The 20,475-nt window shown below is 37.5% G+C and overlaps 3 protein-coding genes and 1 gene segment (V, D, J or C); all 4 read right to left on the reverse strand.

The window, feature by feature from the left end:
• Nucleotides 1-20,475, reverse strand: part of LOC121523659 — a 189,612-nt gene that overhangs the window by 121,976 nt on the left and 47,161 nt on the right.
• LOC121523599 (zinc finger protein 771-like) lies at nucleotides 178-5,512 on the reverse strand. The gene is made up of 2 exons (XM_041808533.1): nucleotides 5,387-5,512; nucleotides 178-1,775 (listed from the first exon to the last, which is right to left on the reverse strand). The coding sequence occupies exons 1-2, from the start codon at nucleotides 5,418-5,420 to the stop codon at nucleotides 457-459; spliced, it is 1,353 nt and encodes a 450-aa protein (XP_041664467.1). The 5' UTR covers nucleotides 5,421-5,512; the 3' UTR covers nucleotides 178-456.
• Nucleotides 6,946-10,311, reverse strand: LOC121523569 (gastrula zinc finger protein XlCGF57.1-like). The gene is made up of 2 exons (XM_041808498.1): nucleotides 10,177-10,311; nucleotides 6,946-9,587 (listed from the first exon to the last, which is right to left on the reverse strand). The coding sequence occupies exons 1-2, from the start codon at nucleotides 10,199-10,201 to the stop codon at nucleotides 8,023-8,025; spliced, it is 1,590 nt and encodes a 529-aa protein (XP_041664432.1). The 5' UTR covers nucleotides 10,202-10,311; the 3' UTR covers nucleotides 6,946-8,022.
• Nucleotides 13,763-19,336, reverse strand: LOC121523454 (gastrula zinc finger protein XlCGF8.2DB-like). The gene is made up of 2 exons (XM_041808362.1): nucleotides 19,207-19,336; nucleotides 13,763-14,766 (listed from the first exon to the last, which is right to left on the reverse strand). The coding sequence occupies exons 1-2, from the start codon at nucleotides 19,229-19,231 to the stop codon at nucleotides 13,763-13,765; spliced, it is 1,029 nt and encodes a 342-aa protein (XP_041664296.1). The 5' UTR covers nucleotides 19,232-19,336.

A 20,475-nucleotide genomic window follows, 5' to 3' on the forward strand; every position in this document is an offset into this window, starting at 1 on the left:
CCAGTTCTTTGAGCTCAACATTTTCTTTTAGAATAAACACAATTACAGCCTCAAAGTTGTTCAGATGTCCATCCTAGAAAAGAAAATCCATATCCTGATTGATGTTTAAAAAAACAAACAATTAGATTGATGTATTTATTCAATTATAAACATTTCTTCAATAGTTCAAATGTCTGTTGGAGTAACTCAGAGCACTTACACAGAGTTTTTTTTCTTTCAGCAGCACCTGCTGCGAAAGATGCCATCACCTTCTCATGTAGAAACAGTACAAAGGTTACTTTTAAGCCAAAACAAATAAGTACATGCTCTTACTTCTCTAAAGTTACACACATTTCTTAAATTGATATAGCATGACATTAAGATTATGGCTTCTCTACCTGCAGAAGGTAACTCCAGTTGAAACTGTTACATATTTAAAGCAGCTGAGCTCTACTTGTTGATGTTTTGTCACCAGTATTACATTTCATAACTCTGACTGGAATTTCCTGATCTCTCAGTGTAAAACTGATACATGGTCTCGGATCCAGTTTCAGGTTCTGAAAAGTCCTCTAACATTACCTCAATCTCTGATTGTAAATGTCTGTCTGGATCTGAATTCCTGGCTTCCTCTGATCCCTCACCATCCTCTACACCAGCCCCTGTTTCTGGCCTTCTTTTAAGCTCTGTTTGGTTTTCAAATGGTTCTGAGGGATGACCACCAACACACTTGTGTCTTTTTAACTGAGTGGACCATAAGAATCTTTGATCACAAAAAGTGCAGATAAAGGGTTTTTCTCCTGTATGCATTTTCATGTGTTTATTCAAATTTCCTTTATCCTTAAAGCTTTTACCGCACTCAGAACAGCTAAAGGGTGTTTCTCCTGTGTGAATCAACATATGCTTTTTCAGATATCCTGAATTGGCAAATCTTTTATCGCACTCAGAGCAACTAAATGGTTTTTCTCTTGTATGAACACGCATATGTTGGGTCAAGTTTTCCTTGCGGTAAAACTCTTTACCGCACTCAAAGCAACTGAAGGGTTTCACTCCTGTGTGAATTCTTAAATGATCCCTCAGATGACGTTTACGTCTAAAACTTTTGTCACACTGAGGGCAGCTGAAGGGTTTCTCTCCTGCGTGAGCTCTCAAATGGTCTTTCAGATGATTTCTATGTCTATAGCTTTTGCCACACTCAGAGCAACTGAAGGGCTTCTCTCCTGTGTGAGTTCTAAAGTGATCTGCCAGATTACCTCTATCTCTAAATGTTTTGCCACACTCAGGGCAAGTAGGTTTGTCCACCTGATCATTTAAATGTTCTGCCAGATGCGCTTTTACACTTCTCTTATCTTTAACTCTTTCCACAGAGTTTAAACCTGACTGATATGCATTGTTACAATCTTCAGCCTCAGAATCAGAGGACTCTTCAATCATGACCTCGATCTCTGGGTGAAAATGTCTCTCTGAAACTGAGCTCCTTGCTTTTTCTGATCCCCCACAGTAATCTCCATCTCCTCCTGTTTCTATCTGTTCAGTTTTTATTTCATGAAGCTGCAAGGACTCGGGTATCTCTTCATCATCATCTTCAGTCTTCACAGTTACAGGGGTAATTGAGACCTTGACATCAGCCTCCTCTTGTCCTTGAAGCTGCTCTGCATCCTGACTGATCCACAATTCCTCCTGTTCCTCTTTGAAGACAGGAGGTTCTGTGTCCTCCTTCACCAGACTGGGGCTCCATTCCTGCAGCTCAGGAGGTTCTTCTTTACTTACTGACAGCTTCTGAGCATCACCAGGAAGCACTGAAATACAAAGAGAGTCATCAAAGGAAGCTGTATGATTATTTCAAACGTATTAAATCAAACTTGCAATTTAAGCTCCCCCACTTAAAAGTCACATTTTTAATAATTGAACATTTTAATTGTATAGAGGTAATTTAAATGTTATCAAGAACATATGTGTTAACTTGACCTGAGTTGGCTTGTTCACTATCGCCTGATCTAATAAAAATGATTATGAAAATTGTCAATTACTTAAAACGCAGCTAATTGAGAAACATTCATTTGTTTCACATGAACCTGATGTTAATAAAATTGCAAATTATTTGATTATTAAAACTTCTGTGTTGTTACGGTTATTGAGGTGGTTCATTCCTTTGACTTCTATCATTTATATCTAAATGAAATCAAAAACTTTTGGTGTAAACACTTAATAACAGTAATAATTTAAAAGACAATTTGTTATTATTATTTTTATTTTATTTTTTACAGAAGATCACATGCTGTGTTGTGACACCATATCCTGATTTTGAATTAACTGATTCTTTGGAATGACTTTTTCATTCGATTTGATTCAGAATTGATTTTCAATTTAAACTGATTCCCAGGGGCACAGGTGGCCTAGTGGTTTGAGGCACGCCCCACATGCACGGGTGGCCCAGGTTCTAATACGGCCTGGGGCCCTTTATGGCATGTCTCTCCCCACTCTTGTCCCTGTTCCCGACTCTGTCAAAATACAGGCACAAATCTTAAAAAAAAAAAAAAAAAAAAAAAAGCTTCCTAATTTACAACATAAAGGTTCAATTATCTCAGAAATTTCTCTAGCCCCTAAAGAGCTATAAATTATTATAAGCACAAAAAAGTTCAAGATGATGCATTTTTACCCTACATTTGTATCAGTCAATAAAAATAACGTGAATACACAAAAAAGACCTAAAACCAAAAAAAAAAAAAAAAAAAAAAAAAAAAAGATTTGTGCTATTGCAAAATCATTTAATGAGAATAAATGCATGAGCTTAAGCTTGAAATGTATTTATGAGAAACTTTTTAGTGAAAACTGATACTAAATCTTTAGCCCTCATTGTTGACAATGCTGCAAAAAGTTACTGTTTAAACAGTGATGATTTTAACGGTTGACTTTCAGCTGACAGAGTCAGTGGTTGTAATAGTTAGATCTGTTAAGCTGATATGTATTCAATGAAAAACACAGTAAAGGGCCTCTTTGAGTATTCAGTATCTTTTATTAGGATGCATTTGATGTAAAGTCACTAGATGACATGGTCACTCGTTAGACTATTACACTGCTCCTTGCCAAGGAACTGAAGAAACAGGTAACATATCCTGTTACTCTTAATGTCTAAGTTTGACAGCAGTTGTTGGTCTTTACTCTGCTTTTTTAAACTCTGGGTGGTGTTGTATGATCTGAACTGATCTGCTCCAATTGGAGATGACGTACGGAGAAAATACCAGCAGGAGGTCTGCTGTTCTCATTGTGTTTTGTTGGAGATGTACTTGGGATGAAATAGTATTAAAATACAGATTTTGGCAATTTTTAATTCATTCAGACTTACAAAACATACATTTGTGATTCTGATGTGAATATGTTTCCCTTGAATCTAATATTTAGCACAGACTTGTGGATGTTACACCTGTGGGTAGGACAAAGGTTGACTACTAATATTAACTCATTCTGCAAAGCAAATAACATTTATGTCCCTGTCATTGACTGTTTCCTGAGTGTTTCCTGACATTAAGACAAGTCTGATAGTCAAAATGAAAACAATTTTTTCTTCCATTTGATAAACAAGAAAATAAGTCACCAAGAACAGCCCCTTAAAAAAAGCACAAAGCAAATCAAGCCTGAAATTTGGACTTTTTTTTATTTACAAGTGAGAAAGTAACTGACCTTTAAGGGACAGAAGTGGACTTTCTTTGTTGCAACAAATGTAAAAATGCCTCATAACACAGGCTTGGGTTGGTATTTTAATATACCACATTTTAAATGGTGCAATGTGCATCGTTTTAATGTTCAAAAGTACCAAAAGTTAAAAGTTAAAATAATAGCTGAGTTGTATTTTTAACTCAATGGTCCCTTGGAGCAGCTTTGGGTGATGAAATGATAGCAAGTGCCAGTAGTGATGAACAAAAGAACAATACTGAGAAATATTGATTGTTTCAAAGTATGAGTTGGATTGCTGCAAACAACTAATGTTGTTGTTATTTACTTTTATACAATGACTTTTTAGTAACTATTCTATGCTGTAAAAAATGTCCATAGAAAATACGGTGAAAGACTGTCAAATAACAACAGTAAAGACCGTAAAAAATAAAACATATATTACTGTATAAAATACACAGAATTACTGTAAATAAAGCAACGGTACTAAACATAGATTTTTACAATTACAGTATGTAATAATTACAAAATCGTACTGCTAAAATGAAAAGACGATTGTGAAATTAAAGGAAAAATACTGTCATCTTCAAGAAGGGGGGATTTACCCTAAAAAATTACAGTAGTGTTTGGTTAAAATTACAGGCTTTGCTCTCATACACATTCATATTCACAGAAGAATCTGTAAAAATAAAATTACTGTACAACAGGGAAAGTTCTGTATAAAATAAAGTAAAAACTTCGCAAATCAACTGTAATTATATCGTGTTTTGCACTGAATGTTTAAGGTTAATTTCTGGCAACCTCAGCTGCTGGTAATTTACCATAAAATTTAAGTAGTAATAAAAAATAGTGTTAAACATTTTTATTACTGAGATAGATTGCATTTAGGTTTACAGGATTTCTGTTGCTTTATTTCATTATTGTTATTTTTACTGCTAATCCCTGTAAAAAGTGGGGAAAAAAGAGCTGTAATTTTCATATCAAATAACAGTAAGTTTTCCAGCAAATTACTGTAAATATGGTTATAGTGGAATTTTTATTTTTACAGCAAGTCCCTGTATAAACATTTACAATATTTTATCTTTTTACAGAAATTTACAGTAAAAAATAAGTTTGAGCTAAAATGAAAACACATTTTTTCCTTACCTTTTTTTTTTTTTTTTACGGTATATTTCTGGCAACCACAGCTGCCGGTATTTTACCGTAAATTTTACTTTTTTTTTTTTTTTCTTTTTTACAGTGTATCCCATTATCGTGTTTTAGCAGAATCACTTCACTCACATTCATAGCTAGGGGATGAATGCCGTTTAACTTTCACTTTCAGTAAATTTCAAAAAGATATAGCTCTAGCTCACATAAAACGGACAGTCGTTTGTTTGAGCAGATCAAAAAAGCTCAGATCCACATAAAAAGTCGATCAACAAAGGCAATTATAAGGAAATATCATATCAGCTAACACTGTCAAACGGTCTCCCTGGAATCAAACACTATAGTCCAAATTCTACGAACTCGAGGGACAATCCGGAATAACATGGAGAGAATTATAATTCTTAATGCCGTGGGTAATAGCATGGGAATCTAAAAAATACCTAAGTGAAAGCGATCCTTTAAATCCAGAAACATAAGAATTATCAGGAGCTAGCTTTGGCTACGGGCTGTGCTTTGTGTGGATGCTAAAGGCTCAGCTCCTTCCAACATTAACAGTAAATATGTTTACGCAAAGAGAAAGAAAACAAACCTGGGGGATCCTGAAACCCGGACATATCACACATCCAAGAAACACAGAAGGCAAAAGGACAACTCTGAACACTTTTCTAAGATTACTGCTCTCCTTCAAAACGCCGAATTGGAACCGTCATAGAACATGACCCGGAAATGAAAGCAAAACTTCCTTTCTTCTTCTTCTATGGGCAGGCTAGATGCGTGTTACTGCCCTCTACTGTTCGCCATTTAAGTACTTGTCAGGTATTCACATTTCTTCTGTGTTCAAGTACTGTGCAGGATTTTCAAAAGTTTATTTTCTCCAGCTTTTCAGATTTAGTGGAGTGCTGGTATCAAAGACAATTTCTCCAGCTGATCTGAATTATCTGAACAACTTATTTCTGTGGTTAGAGTAGTTCTTGTAGTTGATAAGGATTTGTTTCAGTGCTCCCACACTCACATCTCCCATCAGGATGATTCTCTATATAAGATCCAGCCCACAAAGCTCAAGTTTCCTCTGGTGTTAATGACAGATTTTTGTTTTCTTTTTGCCATCCATATTTTATTGTCTCATTCATGACTCCCATACATTCAGACAGCCCACACTGCAACTGACTTCTTTTGTTCCCTTTTATGCTGCAATCATTGCCAAGTTGTCTGCTTCCTCATTACCCTCACATCCATATGTGATAGAACCCACATAAATCCCAACTCACACCCTGCTCTGTGAAGTCTGTATAAAGTTTGATGAATTTCAAAATAAATCTGGTCTGGATTTGAACTTCCATTCTTTATTTGCTAACAGAACTGCTGCCAAACCACTGCATATGACAAAGGGACTTCGTTTTTGACCCTCAACAAACCAATACCACCATCATCTCTGCAGAGTAAACTGACTTGTGATCTGGAATCCCTCAGCCATTTTCAGCTCTTTCTTCAGGGATGAAAATACCAGAACCCACTCTCCTACTCTTTGGGTCAATTGACCCGTCTGTATAAATTTACACATTCTGTTGCTGGTAGCTCAGATTTTAGATTGGTACCATTAGAGAGGTACAAACTCCCAAAGTCCTCATTTATTTTGCTAGCACTAGAGCATTAGGGTTTCAAGTACATTTTTCAGGCAGTGGATCAAACTCTGACTTCACTCTGACCATCAGTGGAGTACAGACTGAAGATGCAGCAGTTTACTACTGTCAGTAATCCCAGCTGAGGTTTGTTCCCAGTGATAAAGCATTATACAAAAATCTCCCTCAGTAAGACTAAACAGAAACTAAACTCACTGTGTCAGCTGGAATTTCTGGAGACAGACACACTTCTGGACCTCACAGGCATTATCTGTGAGGTCCAGACATTGATCGCTATTAAAGAGTTTTAGACACTGTAATCTTCAAGTTATTTTATGTGCCTGCTGCTCGAATTGATCTAAGCCTGCAGCTTTATCTCTCTCCTCCCATTTTCAGTGTGAGCGTAACATTACCGCCCCATGTTATTTAATAAACTTTATCCTGACCCCTTTATGAACATGAATCAAGACTGCAGTAAAAATGAAATTAGGGTTATGTGTCACAGAAACTAATCTCATTCTGGGTTGTGTTTTTTATTAGCTAATTTAGTCAATTTTACCAGTCTACAATTGAAGCTTTTGTATAAATTAATTCAAGAACAGAGGCCACACGTATAAAGTTACAGATGTGGGAATTCTGCTTATATTCCACGTTTTAAAATAAATATCACTATATAAAAATGTGCATAGTGAACACAAAAAATAGATTCAAAGAAGAAACACAAATCACAAGTATGAAGTGGTGCAGAAAAGGCCTTATCTGATGGTGAGGACACTAAGTGGCAGATATTTCAATATTCATGCAGTGGCCAACAGGTTGTTGCAGAAGAAAAAGAAAAAGAAAAAACTTTAACAGATTTGACTTGTAAAGACAAATATTTCATGAGAGTTTTTTTTTTTTTATATTGGTCAGTTACTTACAAATTAACCTTTAAAATCAGAAGAAAAAGAATCATGTTAAGTTAAGATCATCTGGCCATAAAAATCATGATATAGTTTTTCTATATTTCACCTAATGCCAACATCAGGAAATGTGTTTTGTCGGTAAGCAGCTTAACCTGACTCAGCAGGAAAGAAACAAAACTTAAAAACTGCAGCTGCAGTTACAAAGAAATGAACACCATAAGACTTATAGAAACATTTTCTGTGATCTCCTACACATAATGGAGTTGAGTTTTACATCAAAGTCTTGTTTTAGGGGGAGAAGGGGGGCTGCTGCACCTAAATAAGTATTTCAACTCATTGTCCCTTTGAATTTTGTAATATTGTGGTATACTGTTACCATAGAAAGGGGGAAAAACAAATTAGCTTTAAAGAAATGCGTGAGGGTTTATCTTGGTGACATAAACAACAACAGACTCTTACTTTTTAAAGTTACATAAGATTTCTGATTTATTGTTTTATATCTAGGCCAGGACACTCTCGAAAAGGAGATTTTTAATCCAAATTAGGTTTTTTTCCTGGTAAAATAAAGGTCAAATAAAAACTATTTTAAAAATGTCCTAAAAATCATGGTTTGCTTCTTGTGTGACTTTTCAAATGTAAATCCAGCTAAAACTGTTACCACAACAGTTAAACTGGTTAGTCATCAGTATTACAGTTTATAGCTACGACTGAAATTTCCTAATCTTTCCTTGTGAAAATGACAGACGGTCTCTTGTTCTCAAGGAATCATCATGAAAGTCTTCAGTTTCAGGTTCAGAAAAGTCCTCTAACATAACCTCAATCTCTGGTTGTAAATCTCTGCCTGTATTTGAAAACCTGGCCCCTTCTGATCCTCCACAATCTTCTTTATTGGCTCCTGTCTCTGTCCTCCTTTTCAGCTCTGGTAGCCCCTTTAACTGCTCTGAAGAATGACCATCAACACACTTGTGTCTTTTTAACTGAGCATGCCATGAGAATTTTTGGCCACAAGAAATGCAGCTTAAGGGTTTTTCTCCTGTATGAACTCTCATGTGTTTGTTCAAGGTTTCTTTATCTTTAAAACTTTTAGTGCATTCAGAGCAACTAAAGGGTTTCACTCCAGCATGAGTTATCATATGTTTTTTCAGACACCCTATCCAGGCAAATCTTTTACCACATTCAAAGCAACTTAGGGGTTTCTCTCCTGTATGGATGCGCATATGTTGGGTCAGATATTCTTTACAATTAAAACATTTACCACACTCAGAGCAGCTGAAGGTTTTCTCTATTACATGAATTTTAACATGCTGTCTCAAATGTCCTTTAAGGCGGAATTTTTTACCACACTCAGAACAACCAAAAGATTTTTCTCTTGTGTGAATGAACATATGTTGGGTCAAGTTTTCCTTGCGGATAAACCCTTTCCCACACACAGAGCAACTGAAGGGTATCTCTCCCGTGTGAATTCTTAAATGTTCTGTCAGATTGCGTTTACATCTAAATTGTTTGCCACACTCAGGGCAGCTGAATGGTTTCTCTCCTGTGTGACTCCTCAGATGATATGTCAGACGACTTTTATGGCTGTATCTTTTGCCACACTCAGTGCAGCTGAAAGATTTCTCAACCATGTGACTTATATGTTGTGGCAAATTCACTTCAATGCTAGAGCTTCCACCACCCTTAGCATAGTCCAAGGGTTTCTTCCTTGTATGAATTCTCATGTGTCCAGTTAGATTTACTTCATTTTTGAATATTTTACCACACTCAGAGCAGCAATGCAATTTATCATCTGTCTTTGGTCCCTGATCTTTAACTCTTTCCATGGAGTCTAAACCTAAATGATACATTGTTGGGCACTTCATATGATCACTGTCTTCAGCGTCAGGTTCAGAAGAGTCTTCAATCTTGACCTCAATCTCTGGATGTAAATGACTCTCTGGATCTGAGCTTCTGGCTTGTTCTGATTCCCCAAAGTCCTCTTCATTAGCTTCTGTTTCCATCTGTTCAGTTTTTATTTGATGAAGCTGTGAGGGCTGAGGTTTCTCTTCATCATCTTCAGTTTTCTCAAGAACAAGACTGAATGGAAACTTATTATTAGGCTCCTCTTGCCCTTGAAGATGCTTTCCGTCCTCACTGATCCACACTTCCTCTTGTTCCTCTTTAATGTGTGAGGGCTTAGTGTCCTCAAGATCGAGGCTGGGGCTCCATCCCTGCAGCTCAGAAGGCTCTTCTTTATTCACCAATGGCTTCTGGACATCAGTGGGCAGCACTGAAATACAGGGAGATCTATCAAAGGAGTTGTGGACTATTCTAAAACCAAACTTGCATTTTTAGCTCCCTGTGAAAGTAAATCTTCTCAACCTGGATAATAAGAGACCATCTATGCACATGCCAAGCTGCCAGATCTGCCCTTTTTTCCTAGCAGGCCGTAAGAGACAGCAGATATGCCACAGTAAGTCACAGCTACCAAAATCAAGTTCAACCAGTGACTTCAGCTTATAATAACGTTTCACATGGCTTAAATTCACAATGTGTTAATATCAAATAATCAAGTACTCCATAACCATACGAGTTTATTAAGATCATCAAAGGGAACTATCCAGGGAAATAGCCTGTTAGCTAATTAGCAGTCTGTCAGCTAAGCTAGCACTTTCTTTGGAATCACTTAAAGTTTTATTTTTTACCAACTCCAGGGACATTCCAAACAAAAAATATTTAATAGTGAGGGTTTGTAAGATTTCCTGCAATAACTCGTTAAATCCAGAAAACAAGTTTATAATAACAAGCAGGAGCTTAAGGCTGAGCTCCCTGAAACGTTTTCCAATTAAGAAGTTTACAGAAGAAGAAATAAAACGAACCTGAAACATCCTGAAACCCGGACATTTTTCACACCTACTAGAGTCAAAGAAGGAAAAGAAAAGCCAACTAATTCTAAGATCATCTGAAAGACGCTGGATCACACAAACGTGCTAACCGTGCCAGGCGGTTAAGAGCCTTCTCGACCCGGAAACAAAAACACCAGTTTCTAGCCTTCAGAATAAAACTTTAGTTTAAAACATCTAACCGCTAACACCTATTAATTACAGTTTTTCCACAGCTGATTAAATAGATTTCTCAATTACGTACTTCCTTTTCTCTAAACGCTTTACACAAGACTCATTTTTCCAGCTAATTTTACAAAACCTCTGATTCTGTGGTCAAAACAGTCTTAACTGTTCTTAAAATCAAACTGTTCTTACATCATAAACACATCAGTCAAAAGTCAAACTCTAAGGAGCAGTCATTAAACACTACAGGGCAAAATAGAAAACACTGTGGTCAATAATTGCTCCAGGAAAAAAATCAGTAGTTCACTAGTAATTCAGTCAGTTGAATTTTCAAAGTAAGTATTTAAAAGACAAAACCTTCTGCACACCTGGAGAGACGAAAAAGAGAGATATAAACAAAGAAAACACGAATCATTTCAGCATATTTCCAATGTTTGCCATGTTGCTTCAAAACAGTACATTAATCAGAAGACATGTTGATTCATTATAGCAAACAACCAGGTGAAGGTCTGAGTACCAAAATGTTGGGGCACTGCTGAATTTGCAAGATCAGAAAACAGCGTGTAAGAATCTTTGTTATACTTTTGTTTTTTTTTAATTTTTTGTTAGTTTTTCCCCGTGGTAACTCAGTCATAGTTTACAGTTTACATACTGCATAGCACTGGGCGATTTTTATAACCAGTGTCCCTCATTTTAGTTCTGTGAGAAAAAAAAAAAAAAGTCTTTCAGTTACTTGAATTTCACCTTAAATTATAGAGATGCACAATACTGGATTTTTGCTGATATTTACAAAATAAATCTAGCTGATGCTGATATCTAAATGGAGTTCAGACCTAAATATTCAGTCTTAAAAACACCACTTAAGGTTTGAGGATGAACAAATTAAAAGACTCAAATTGTTTCTAGACTTGTTCAACTTTAACTTACTTTTTCCCTCCGATCTGGTCTAAATTGGTTCAACATATTAGACCCAACTGTTTTCAGTTTTGACTGAACGGTGACAACTATGCTTAAATTGTGCCTATCTTCTGCCACCATTGGCGACCATTCTGCATCATAGGTCACAATGGAAAATGTGTTTTAGAGAGCGAGATTGAATCCAATAAATGAGTTTATTTATTTATTTTAGCAATTGTGAAAAACTGGAAATTGTCAACACAGTTATCAGTACTACCCATTTCGTCAATAATAAGACATTTCTTTGTAATTAGTGTTACAGTGAGGCTCAGGGCTGGTTACAAAGAGTGAGAACAGTTTTGGTTATATGGAAGAAAACATATACTGAAAAAAGTGAAACAATGCTGTTGTTGGATTGATGTAATTTTCCGTTTTATAACAGCCTAAAATTATTGATTTGTTCATTAAATCTAAACCTTCTGAATTATCTTAATGGTTGAACCTATATTTTTTATTTAAACTGGCAGCTGGACACCAAATTAAATTCTGTCATTGGATCAATGTATTGTGGCGATCCAGGAAGCAGTCACCTGGAGCTGGGACTGCTGGGATTGTTTGGTATAAGGTAATTCACTCTTCTGATGTTCTATAATGTTCATGTTTCACTGTGGGGTTTTAATGGTGCATGATTTGATTGTTGGTTCATGTTTTGAGGGGGAAGGTGTTTGTTTCAAGTGTCACACCATGAGTGAGGGGGATAATGGTGCAGACTACCCTGTATGTATGTGTAAGTGTGTGTGTGTGTTACTGTTAAAAATAAACTGTAGCTGCTCATGCTCACTGCATGAGAGATTGTCAAACTCAATCAGTTTATCTATGAACCGTACCTCACCACAGCTCACCAGTGTTTTTATTGCATTGAGCCTGCTGTGCGCATGTACATTCGTAGCAACATCCCGTAGGTTCTGAGTGGTTTCACAAAACGCTAAACTGTGGATGCAACAGCAGCCGCCACTTTCTGAGTTGCTCTCTCTCTCTGCACTCCAGCACAGGCATCCAGGGTTTAGGACAATCTAAAATAATTAGGTTTGCTTAACCTTTAAACACAGGTTCTATGAACTTAAAAAATTTACTTTTACCTAATTAAAAAAAAAAAAATTGATTCAATTCAAAATGTTTCGTGTGATTGATTACTTCATTTTTTTAAAGTTCAACCAATGTTTTACTTTTTTCAGTGTACAAGTGTTTCTTCCTCTCCTGTTATGTTTGATTTACAAATTATATTCTTATGTAATCCCATCAGAACACATCAACAGGATGCTTGAGTGTAAATCTGTCTTGCTTGATTACATGTCCTTACTCACACCATTAACACCGCACACACAATCAAACAACACCATATCAGGGAGCCAAAAGCGGCTACATCCAGGTATGCCACCATCATTTCCAGACAATATATAATTACGGGCTCTATTTTTTTTTTTTTTTTTTTTCAAAGTTACATATGTTTCTTATTCATGTTGACTGGGTCAGGGTTAAAAAATCATTTCTGATTAATGAGAACAATACATACATATGTAGTAATGGTTTTCAGTATGCCTAACTGAGGATTCGCCATTATGATTTTTTTTTTTTCGCAAATTAGTCTCCAGAAAAATAATTCAACCATTATGTTTGAAAAAGGTAGTAAATTATTGTTTTGCAAGTAACACCAACTGTCCACATACCCTAATTCAAAAATATAGAGATAATCCTTTCACTCCTGTGTGACTTTTTAAAAGGAAACCCCTAACTGAAACTGCTTCCATATTTAGTAGAGCTGAGTTATACTGATTAATTGTATTTCAACAGTATAACATTCCATAACTCTGACTGGAAATATCTACTCTCTCATAAAACTGATTGATGCCCTCTTTTTCTCTAGGAATCTTCATAACCATGAAAATCTTCAGTTTCCGGTCCAGACAGGTCCTCTATGGTAACCTCAATCTCTGGTTGTGCATGTCTGTCTGGATCTGAGTTCCTGCTTCCTTCTGATCCTCCACAATAGCCTACATCAGCTCCTGCTACTGTCTTTCTTTTTTTCTTTATTTGTTTTTTTAATAGCTCTGAAGAAAAACTAACACACTTGTGTCTTCTTAATTGACAATACCATGAGAATCTTTGGTCACAAGAACTGCAGCTTAAGGGTTTTTCTCCTGTATGAATTCTCATGTGTTTACTCAAATTTGCTTTGTCATTAAAACTTTTAGAGCACTCAGAGCAACCAAAGGGTTTCTCTCCAGTGTGAAACATCATATGTTTTTTCAGAGATCTTTTAAAGGCAAATCTTTTGCTACACTCAGAGCAACTAAGGGGTTTCTCTTTTGTGTGAATGAGCATATGTTGGATTAGATTTCCTTTACGGTTAAACCGTTTATCACACTCAGATCAACTGAAGCTTATCTCATTTGTATGAATGAACATGAGTTGGGATAGAGTTTCTTTACGTGTAAATCCATTACCACATAGAGCAGTTAAAGGGTTTCTCTCCCATATGAACATGCATGTGTTGGGTCAGATTTTCTTTACAAGTAAAAGCTTTACCACACTCAGAGCAGCAGAAAGGTTTCTCAAGCATGTGTATTCTCATATGTTGTCTCAGATGTCCTTTAAGGTTGAATTTTTTGCCACACTCAGAGCAATCAAAGGGTTTCTCTCTGGTGTGAATGAACATATGTTGTGTAAGATTTTCCTTCCGACTAAACCTTTTGCCACACTCAGAGCAACTGAAGGGTTTCTCTCCTGTATGTGTCCTTAAATGGTCTGTTAGATGACCTTTATGTCTAAATCTTTTGTCACACTCTGGGCAGCTGATGGGTTTTGCCACCACGTGAATTCTCATATGTTGTTCCAGATGTGCTTTAAGGTTAAATCTTTCATCACACTTAGAGCAGTCCAGGATTGTATCCTTTGTGTGAATTATCATGTGTGTCATTAGATTCCTTTTCTTTTTGAATATTTTACCACAATCAGAACAGCTATTCAGTTTCTCATTGGTCTTTTGTCCCTGATCTCGAAGTCTTTCCACAGAGCTTAGACCTGACTGATACATTACTGTGCACTTCACATTGTTACTGCCTACAGCCTCAGGTTCAGAAGAGTCTTCAATCTTGACCTCAATCACTGGATGTAAATGTCTCTTTGGATCTGAGCTCCTGGCTTGCTCTGATCCTTCATAGTCCTCTCTATCAGCTCCTGTTTCCATCTGTTCAGCTTTTATTTCATGTTGTTGTATTGACTGAGGTTTCTCTTCATCATCTTCAGTCTTCACAGAAATATAACTAAATGGGAACTGAATATCAATGTTCTCCTGGTCTTGAAGCTTTTCTTCATCCTGACCAATCCACAGTTCCTCCTGTTCCTCTTTGATGTGTGGAGGCTTAGTTTCCTCCTGGTCCAGGCAGGAGCTCCAAACCTGCTGCTCTTCACCCACAGACACATGCCGAACATCAGTAGGAAGCACTAAAAGACAAAAAGGAACATCAAGGTAATCTATAGGTTAATATTAAACCAATTGAGTTTCAATGATTCTAACTCGCAATTGCTCCACGGCTAATTTGAGTGTAACACCACTTCACCTCTCTGACCACTACTTCATTCAGTTCTCACTTGGCTTACCTGAACTTCAACAATCTACTACTCAATTAAGATCATACCGCAGAAACCTTCAGTCACTTGACCCAACACAGCTGTCTGACGAGGTCTCAGCTGCACTAGCCTCATGTAACGAGTCCTTCACACTCACTGTTAACGAGGCCACAGACACATTCTGCTCCTCACTGACCTCCTCTCTGGACAAACTCTGCCCTCTGGTGTCTAAGCCTATTCGAAATACTCCACCTTGTCCCTGGCTCACTGAGGTCATCAGAACCCAAAGGGCAGGGCTCAGAGCGGCAGAGAGAAAATGGCGTAAATCAAAACAAACCACTGACTTGAGTGCCTATCAGCAAAAACTGTCCTGTTTTACCTCTGCTCTAAAATCTGCTAAGAAGGCGTTCTATCAATCAAAAATCTGTGCTGCCACTGATGCACGCAAACTCTTCTCTGCTTTTAACTCGCTCCTCTCTCCTTCAAACCCACAACCCTCCAGTATGTTGACTCCAGACATGTTCGCCTCCTACTTCACTGACAAGGTTTCTACCATCAGCAACCAATTCTCTGAGCCTGTCCAACTCAGTTTTCTGCCACCAGCTAGTGATGCATCACTTAGCTCATTCTCTCCACTAAGTGAGAGCGAGGTCACCAGGCTTCTGCTTGACTCTAAGCCCACAACCTGTCCCCTCGATCCGATACCATCACATCTCTTGCAGGCGATTGAGCCCACAATCAGCCCTGCTGTGAGTTGTATCATTAACTCCTCTCTGTCCACATGTGTTTTCCCAGCTGCTTTCAAGCAAGCGCGGGTTACACCACTGCTCAAAAAACCCACTCTCAACCCAGCCCTGGTTGAAAATTACAGGCCGGTCTCACTTCTCCCATTCCTATCAAAAATACTGGAGCGCACAGTCTTCAACCAGCTCTCAGAACACTTGCAGAACAATTATCTACTTGATCAGAATCAGTCTGGCTTTAGGCGGGGCCACTCTACTGAAACTGCACTTTTGTCGGTAACGGAATCACTTCGCTTGGCCAGAGCAGCTGGTCAGTCCTCAGTTCTCCTACTGCTGGATCTGTCTGCTGCCTTTGACACAGTAAACCACCAAATCCTCCTCTCCACACTCTCTTCACTTGGTATCTCAGGATCTGCCCTACAGTGGTTTAAGTCCTACCTCACAGGGAGATCTTTTAGAGTATCATGGAAGGGAGGAGTGTCTAAACTGCATGGCTTATCAACAGGGGTGCCTCAAGGGTCTGTGCTTGGTCCCCTACTTTTCTCAATATACACCACCTCACTTGGTGCAATCATCCGCTCCCATGGCTTTTCTTATCACTGCTATGCAGACGACACACAGCTATTCCTGTCCTTTCCACCAGATGACACAACTGTCTCAGCTCGGATCTCATCCTGCCTTGTTGATATTTCTAAATGGATGAGGGAACGCGTCACCTTCAGCTCAACCTGCCCAAAGCGGAGCTCATTATCATCCCAGCCAGTCCCACTATGGAACCGCAGATCAGTATCCAGCTTAGATCAAATAATCTCTTGCCCACTAAGTCAGCCCGGAATCTGGGTGTCATGATTGATGACCAGCTAACCTTCAAGCTCCATGTGGCCTCGATTGCTCGGTCCTGCCGTTTCGCCCTCTACAACATCAAGAGGATCAGACCCTACTTGACAGAGCATGCTACACAACTCCTGGTACAGGCTCTTATAATATCACGTATTGACTACTGTAACTCATTACTGGCAGGCCTACCTGCATGCACAGTTATACCTCTACAGTTGATCCAGAACGCAGCAGCACGCCTGGTCTTCAACCAACCCAAGAGAGCGCATGTCACGCCTCTTTTAATCTCTCTACACTGGCTTCCAGTTGCAGCTCGCATTAAATTCAAAACTCTAATCATTGCTTACAAAGCAGTAACTAAAACTGCTCCTGTTTACCTGGAGTCCCTCATCCAGGTCTACACCCCTTCTTGCCCACTACGCTCAGCCAGCGAAAGGCACCTGGTACTTCCAGCACATCATGCTCCTAAGTCACTAGCTCGACTCTTCTCCTCTGTTGTCCCTAAATGGTGGAATGAATTACCCAACTCCATTCGATCTACAGACTCCCTGTCTACTTTCAAGAGAAGGCTAAAGACCCAGCTCTTCAGAGAACACTTTGCACTTAGCTAGGCAATTCTCTACTGTTGTCCCCAGTAGTAGATTGAGTCTCAGCCAGATTATTCTCCACTGCTGCCCCCAGTGGTTGAATGAGTTTCCCAACTATAGTTAGCTCGCACTGTCCTGCTCTACTTCTGGGATTTCTTTGCCCAGCTCTTTGGGAATGATCCAGCACTTGGTACTTGGTAAATAGTTGTTGTGAAGTCTAATGAATGGCGATTAGTGATCCCACATTTTCCTTGATTCATTGTTGCTGTCTAATAACAAAAAAAAAAACAACATAAAAACAAAAAAAACTAAAAAAAACAAAAAAAAAAAAAAAAAAAAAAAAAAACTACATAAACAACGTATATTTTAGGTACTCTGCCTTAAACTCTACACGGCAGCACTTGCGTCCAATTGGACCTGAAGCACTTGATGGCACTTACTGATGTTGTTTCTTCTTGTCTAGATCATTGCTTGTGTTGTTCTTGCTCTCAAATGTACGTCGCTTTGGAGAAAAGCGTCTGCTAAATGACATTGTAACATTGTAACATTGTAATAATATTCTTTTTTATTCAGTCATCACACAAAATCCAAAAACTGTACACAGTATAGACACAACAATAGAAAAAGGCAACACGTTGCCTTTTCATATATATATAATAAGCTATTAGTACATAGATTTTCCAAACACCTCTGAAATATCAGCTCTCCTAAATTGAAAAGAACTCCCATGCAGATTCAGGGAGTCTTTGATTTTGCTCTAAATATTATTTCAATATTTTGTAGTAAAGCAAGTCATTAATTTTAGTGCTGCACAACTAGTCATTGCATAGTCAGGGTTTGCAATTACATAATCACATAAGAGGCTGCAGTTATTTTTGTATTAGTAGTACTTGAAACAATTGCAAAACTGCCAAAATAAAGGCACTGAAGTTTAAAAGTGCTGCTGTTAAACTTTGTAGAAATACCTTTACTTTCAACAAAGGAAAAACTAAGAAAAAAAAAAGTCAATCTTAAGAAATGCTGCAAAAACTTAAGGTTTAGTACTTTTTAAATGGTACTTAGTATATTTATATTTTTGATTTGAGAAGTACACACTTTAAAACTATCAATATCCTCTACATTTTCATTAACAATCAAGCAAGTAGACTATATACACTATTTATGTTTTAAATTGTTATTGAAATCACAATATTGTCCAGTATAATTGAAATTGCACACTTTCGCCAAATCACGCAATAAATAATAATAATTATAATAACAATAATAATAATAATAATAGAGATTGTCTCTTTTATTGCAGCAGTGCTATTGAATGAGTTGTCATGTTAGAGGTAGGTCCCCAAATTTCCAAACAATAATACATTTAAGGACCAATCAAGGAGTAATAGATTAAATTAAAGCCTTATAATTTTATATCAAGGTATATAATATATATATTCAAGGTCAACTGTATTGAAAGAGCACTTTCAAAACAACCAGGTTTGTACCAACGTGCTGTGCAGGACAATTTACACAGATTACATCACCAAATAAAACATCAAAACAATGCAAGAGCATTTAAGACCTAGGCAAATTAATAGTGCACATATTCTAACAACTAGTGGAATTTCTGGTTTGAAAATGAGAATGTAAGTGACAGTGGGAGAAAAAAGGACTTTCTTTGTTGAAACAAATGTCAAAAAGGTACGCTATACAGGGTGGGCTGATTTCGTCACTGTTTTGACTAGCCTAACTACCATCTGTAACATGGCTCAGATCCGTAAAGTGTCTACACTTTATGAACACGCTCTTCATAATTTCAAACTCACTTAGATCAACGAAGGCATCAGTAGCCTGTCCGCTAGTTAGCAGCCTGTCACCACAGCTAATACAATCTGAAATCAAACACTAAAGTTACATTTTTGACGAGTTAGATGGCATTCCGGCACGAAAGATAAAGAAGAGGGGATCAAGGATAATCAAGAATGATCCAAAAGAGAGAAAATAGCTTCCACTGTAAGCCATCCTCAATGGATCCTTTATATTCTCAAAATAAATATATAACTAGTAGATAGCTGTAGCCAACGCTGGGCTGTGTGGGTGTGAAGGCTAGCTAAAGGCTAATCTGAAATAGTAAACACGTTTCCAGAAGAAGAAAGAAAACAAACCTGAAAGACCCTGAACTTCAGACATGTCAGACGCATCCAAGAGCCAAAGACGGAAAGAAAAATCAACTCTGATTAGTTTTCAATGATTGGTGACAGAATGGTGGGTCTTCAAGACGTACTAATTTCCCGACCAGAAATACTCTGTATGACCCGGAAACGAAAACAACAATCGTCCGACCTTCAGAATAATGGTAGAGCTCGTGATACAGATTTATTCAATTTAAATAGTGTAGTTTGGACCTAAGAAAGTACAAGGCACGTGTCAGAACCAGGAGACAGAGCAAAAAATATCTAAAATGTAATGGATTTCCTTTTTGACCTTTTCCCCCCACCATGGCTCAACCCACCATTTGAGAATCACTGTTCCAAGGTACTGGAGCGACCCATTGTGGTGCCCAGGCGAGATTACAATTTGGTGCTCCTTACCAGCATCATCACCTTGGAGAAAAATTAAGGATTACTCTATTATCTGATATTAGCATTTGATTTGTGTTTGTATGTTTGTTTTTTTGCCTGTAATAATGCTCTGTGAAATTGAAAATAGCAATTCAGTGGAGATGATTTGAGCTAGATACAAAGTGAAAATAAATAAGATGTCACTGAGCCTACTGAAACACAGCCCAAACCTCAGCAGGGGCTCTGCTGGTTCCCTCCCCATGTTGTTGTTGTTTTCTATTTTTATTTTTTTATTTTTTTAATTTATTCAAAACTTTATTTTTGACAGCGTGTGTTTATCATATTTCCAGTCTAATTTCAAATCATATTGATTAAAAAAAATCTCATTTATGTTGTTATATCAGTTTCTCTACAATAAAACTAATCTCTCATCCACTGCACACAGTAATCCAAAGACCAAAGTCACTTATCAAATGAATTTCTATAAATCCAGCTTAATACAACATGCAGGGATATGGAGATGTAAAGGGGATGCTTTTTTTTATGTTCAGGATTCAGGTCAGTAAAACTTACCAATTCCCTTTAGTTCTCTTGGCATCATCATGAAAGTCTTCAGTCTAGGGTTCAGAAAAGTCCTCTGCAATAACCTCAATCTCTGGTTGTAAATGTCCCTCTGCCACTGAGCTCCTGACTCCTTTTGATCTACCACAATCCTCTATTTCTGCCCTGTTGCTGCCTCTCCTTTAAGCTTTTTTTTTTTTTTGTTCTGTTTTTTTAAAGTCGGGTATTTTACCCCTTTAAGAAAAGTTTATGTTGGTCTCAGAGGTCCCCAAACATGCCTGTCTAAAAAAGCAGCCCTGCTCAGAAATTTCT

Source organism: Cheilinus undulatus, linkage group 16 (genome assembly GCF_018320785.1).
Source record: "Cheilinus undulatus linkage group 16, ASM1832078v1, whole genome shotgun sequence".
NCBI lineage: Eukaryota > Metazoa > Chordata > Actinopteri > Labriformes > Labridae > Cheilinus > Cheilinus undulatus.

Coding starts and splice junctions, on each gene's coding strand:
- LOC121523599 (XM_041808533.1), bottom strand. CDS start 5,420: ATGTGTGATATGTCCGGGTTTCAGGATCCCCCAG. Junction 1,776..5,386: donor CGGGTTTCAGGATCCCCCAG/GTTTGTTTTCTT, acceptor TTTGTATTTCAG/TGCTTCCTGGTGATGCTCAG.
- LOC121523569 (XM_041808498.1), bottom strand. CDS start 10,201: ATGTCCGGGTTTCAGGATGTTTCAG. Junction 9,588..10,176: donor CGGGTTTCAGGATGTTTCAG/GTTCGTTTTATT, acceptor CCTGTATTTCAG/TGCTGCCCACTGATGTCCAG.
- LOC121523454 (XM_041808362.1), bottom strand. CDS start 19,231: ATGTCTGAAGTTCAGGGTCTTTCAG. Junction 14,767..19,206: donor TGAAGTTCAGGGTCTTTCAG/GTTTGTTTTCTT, acceptor TTTGTCTTTTAG/TGCTTCCTACTGATGTTCGG.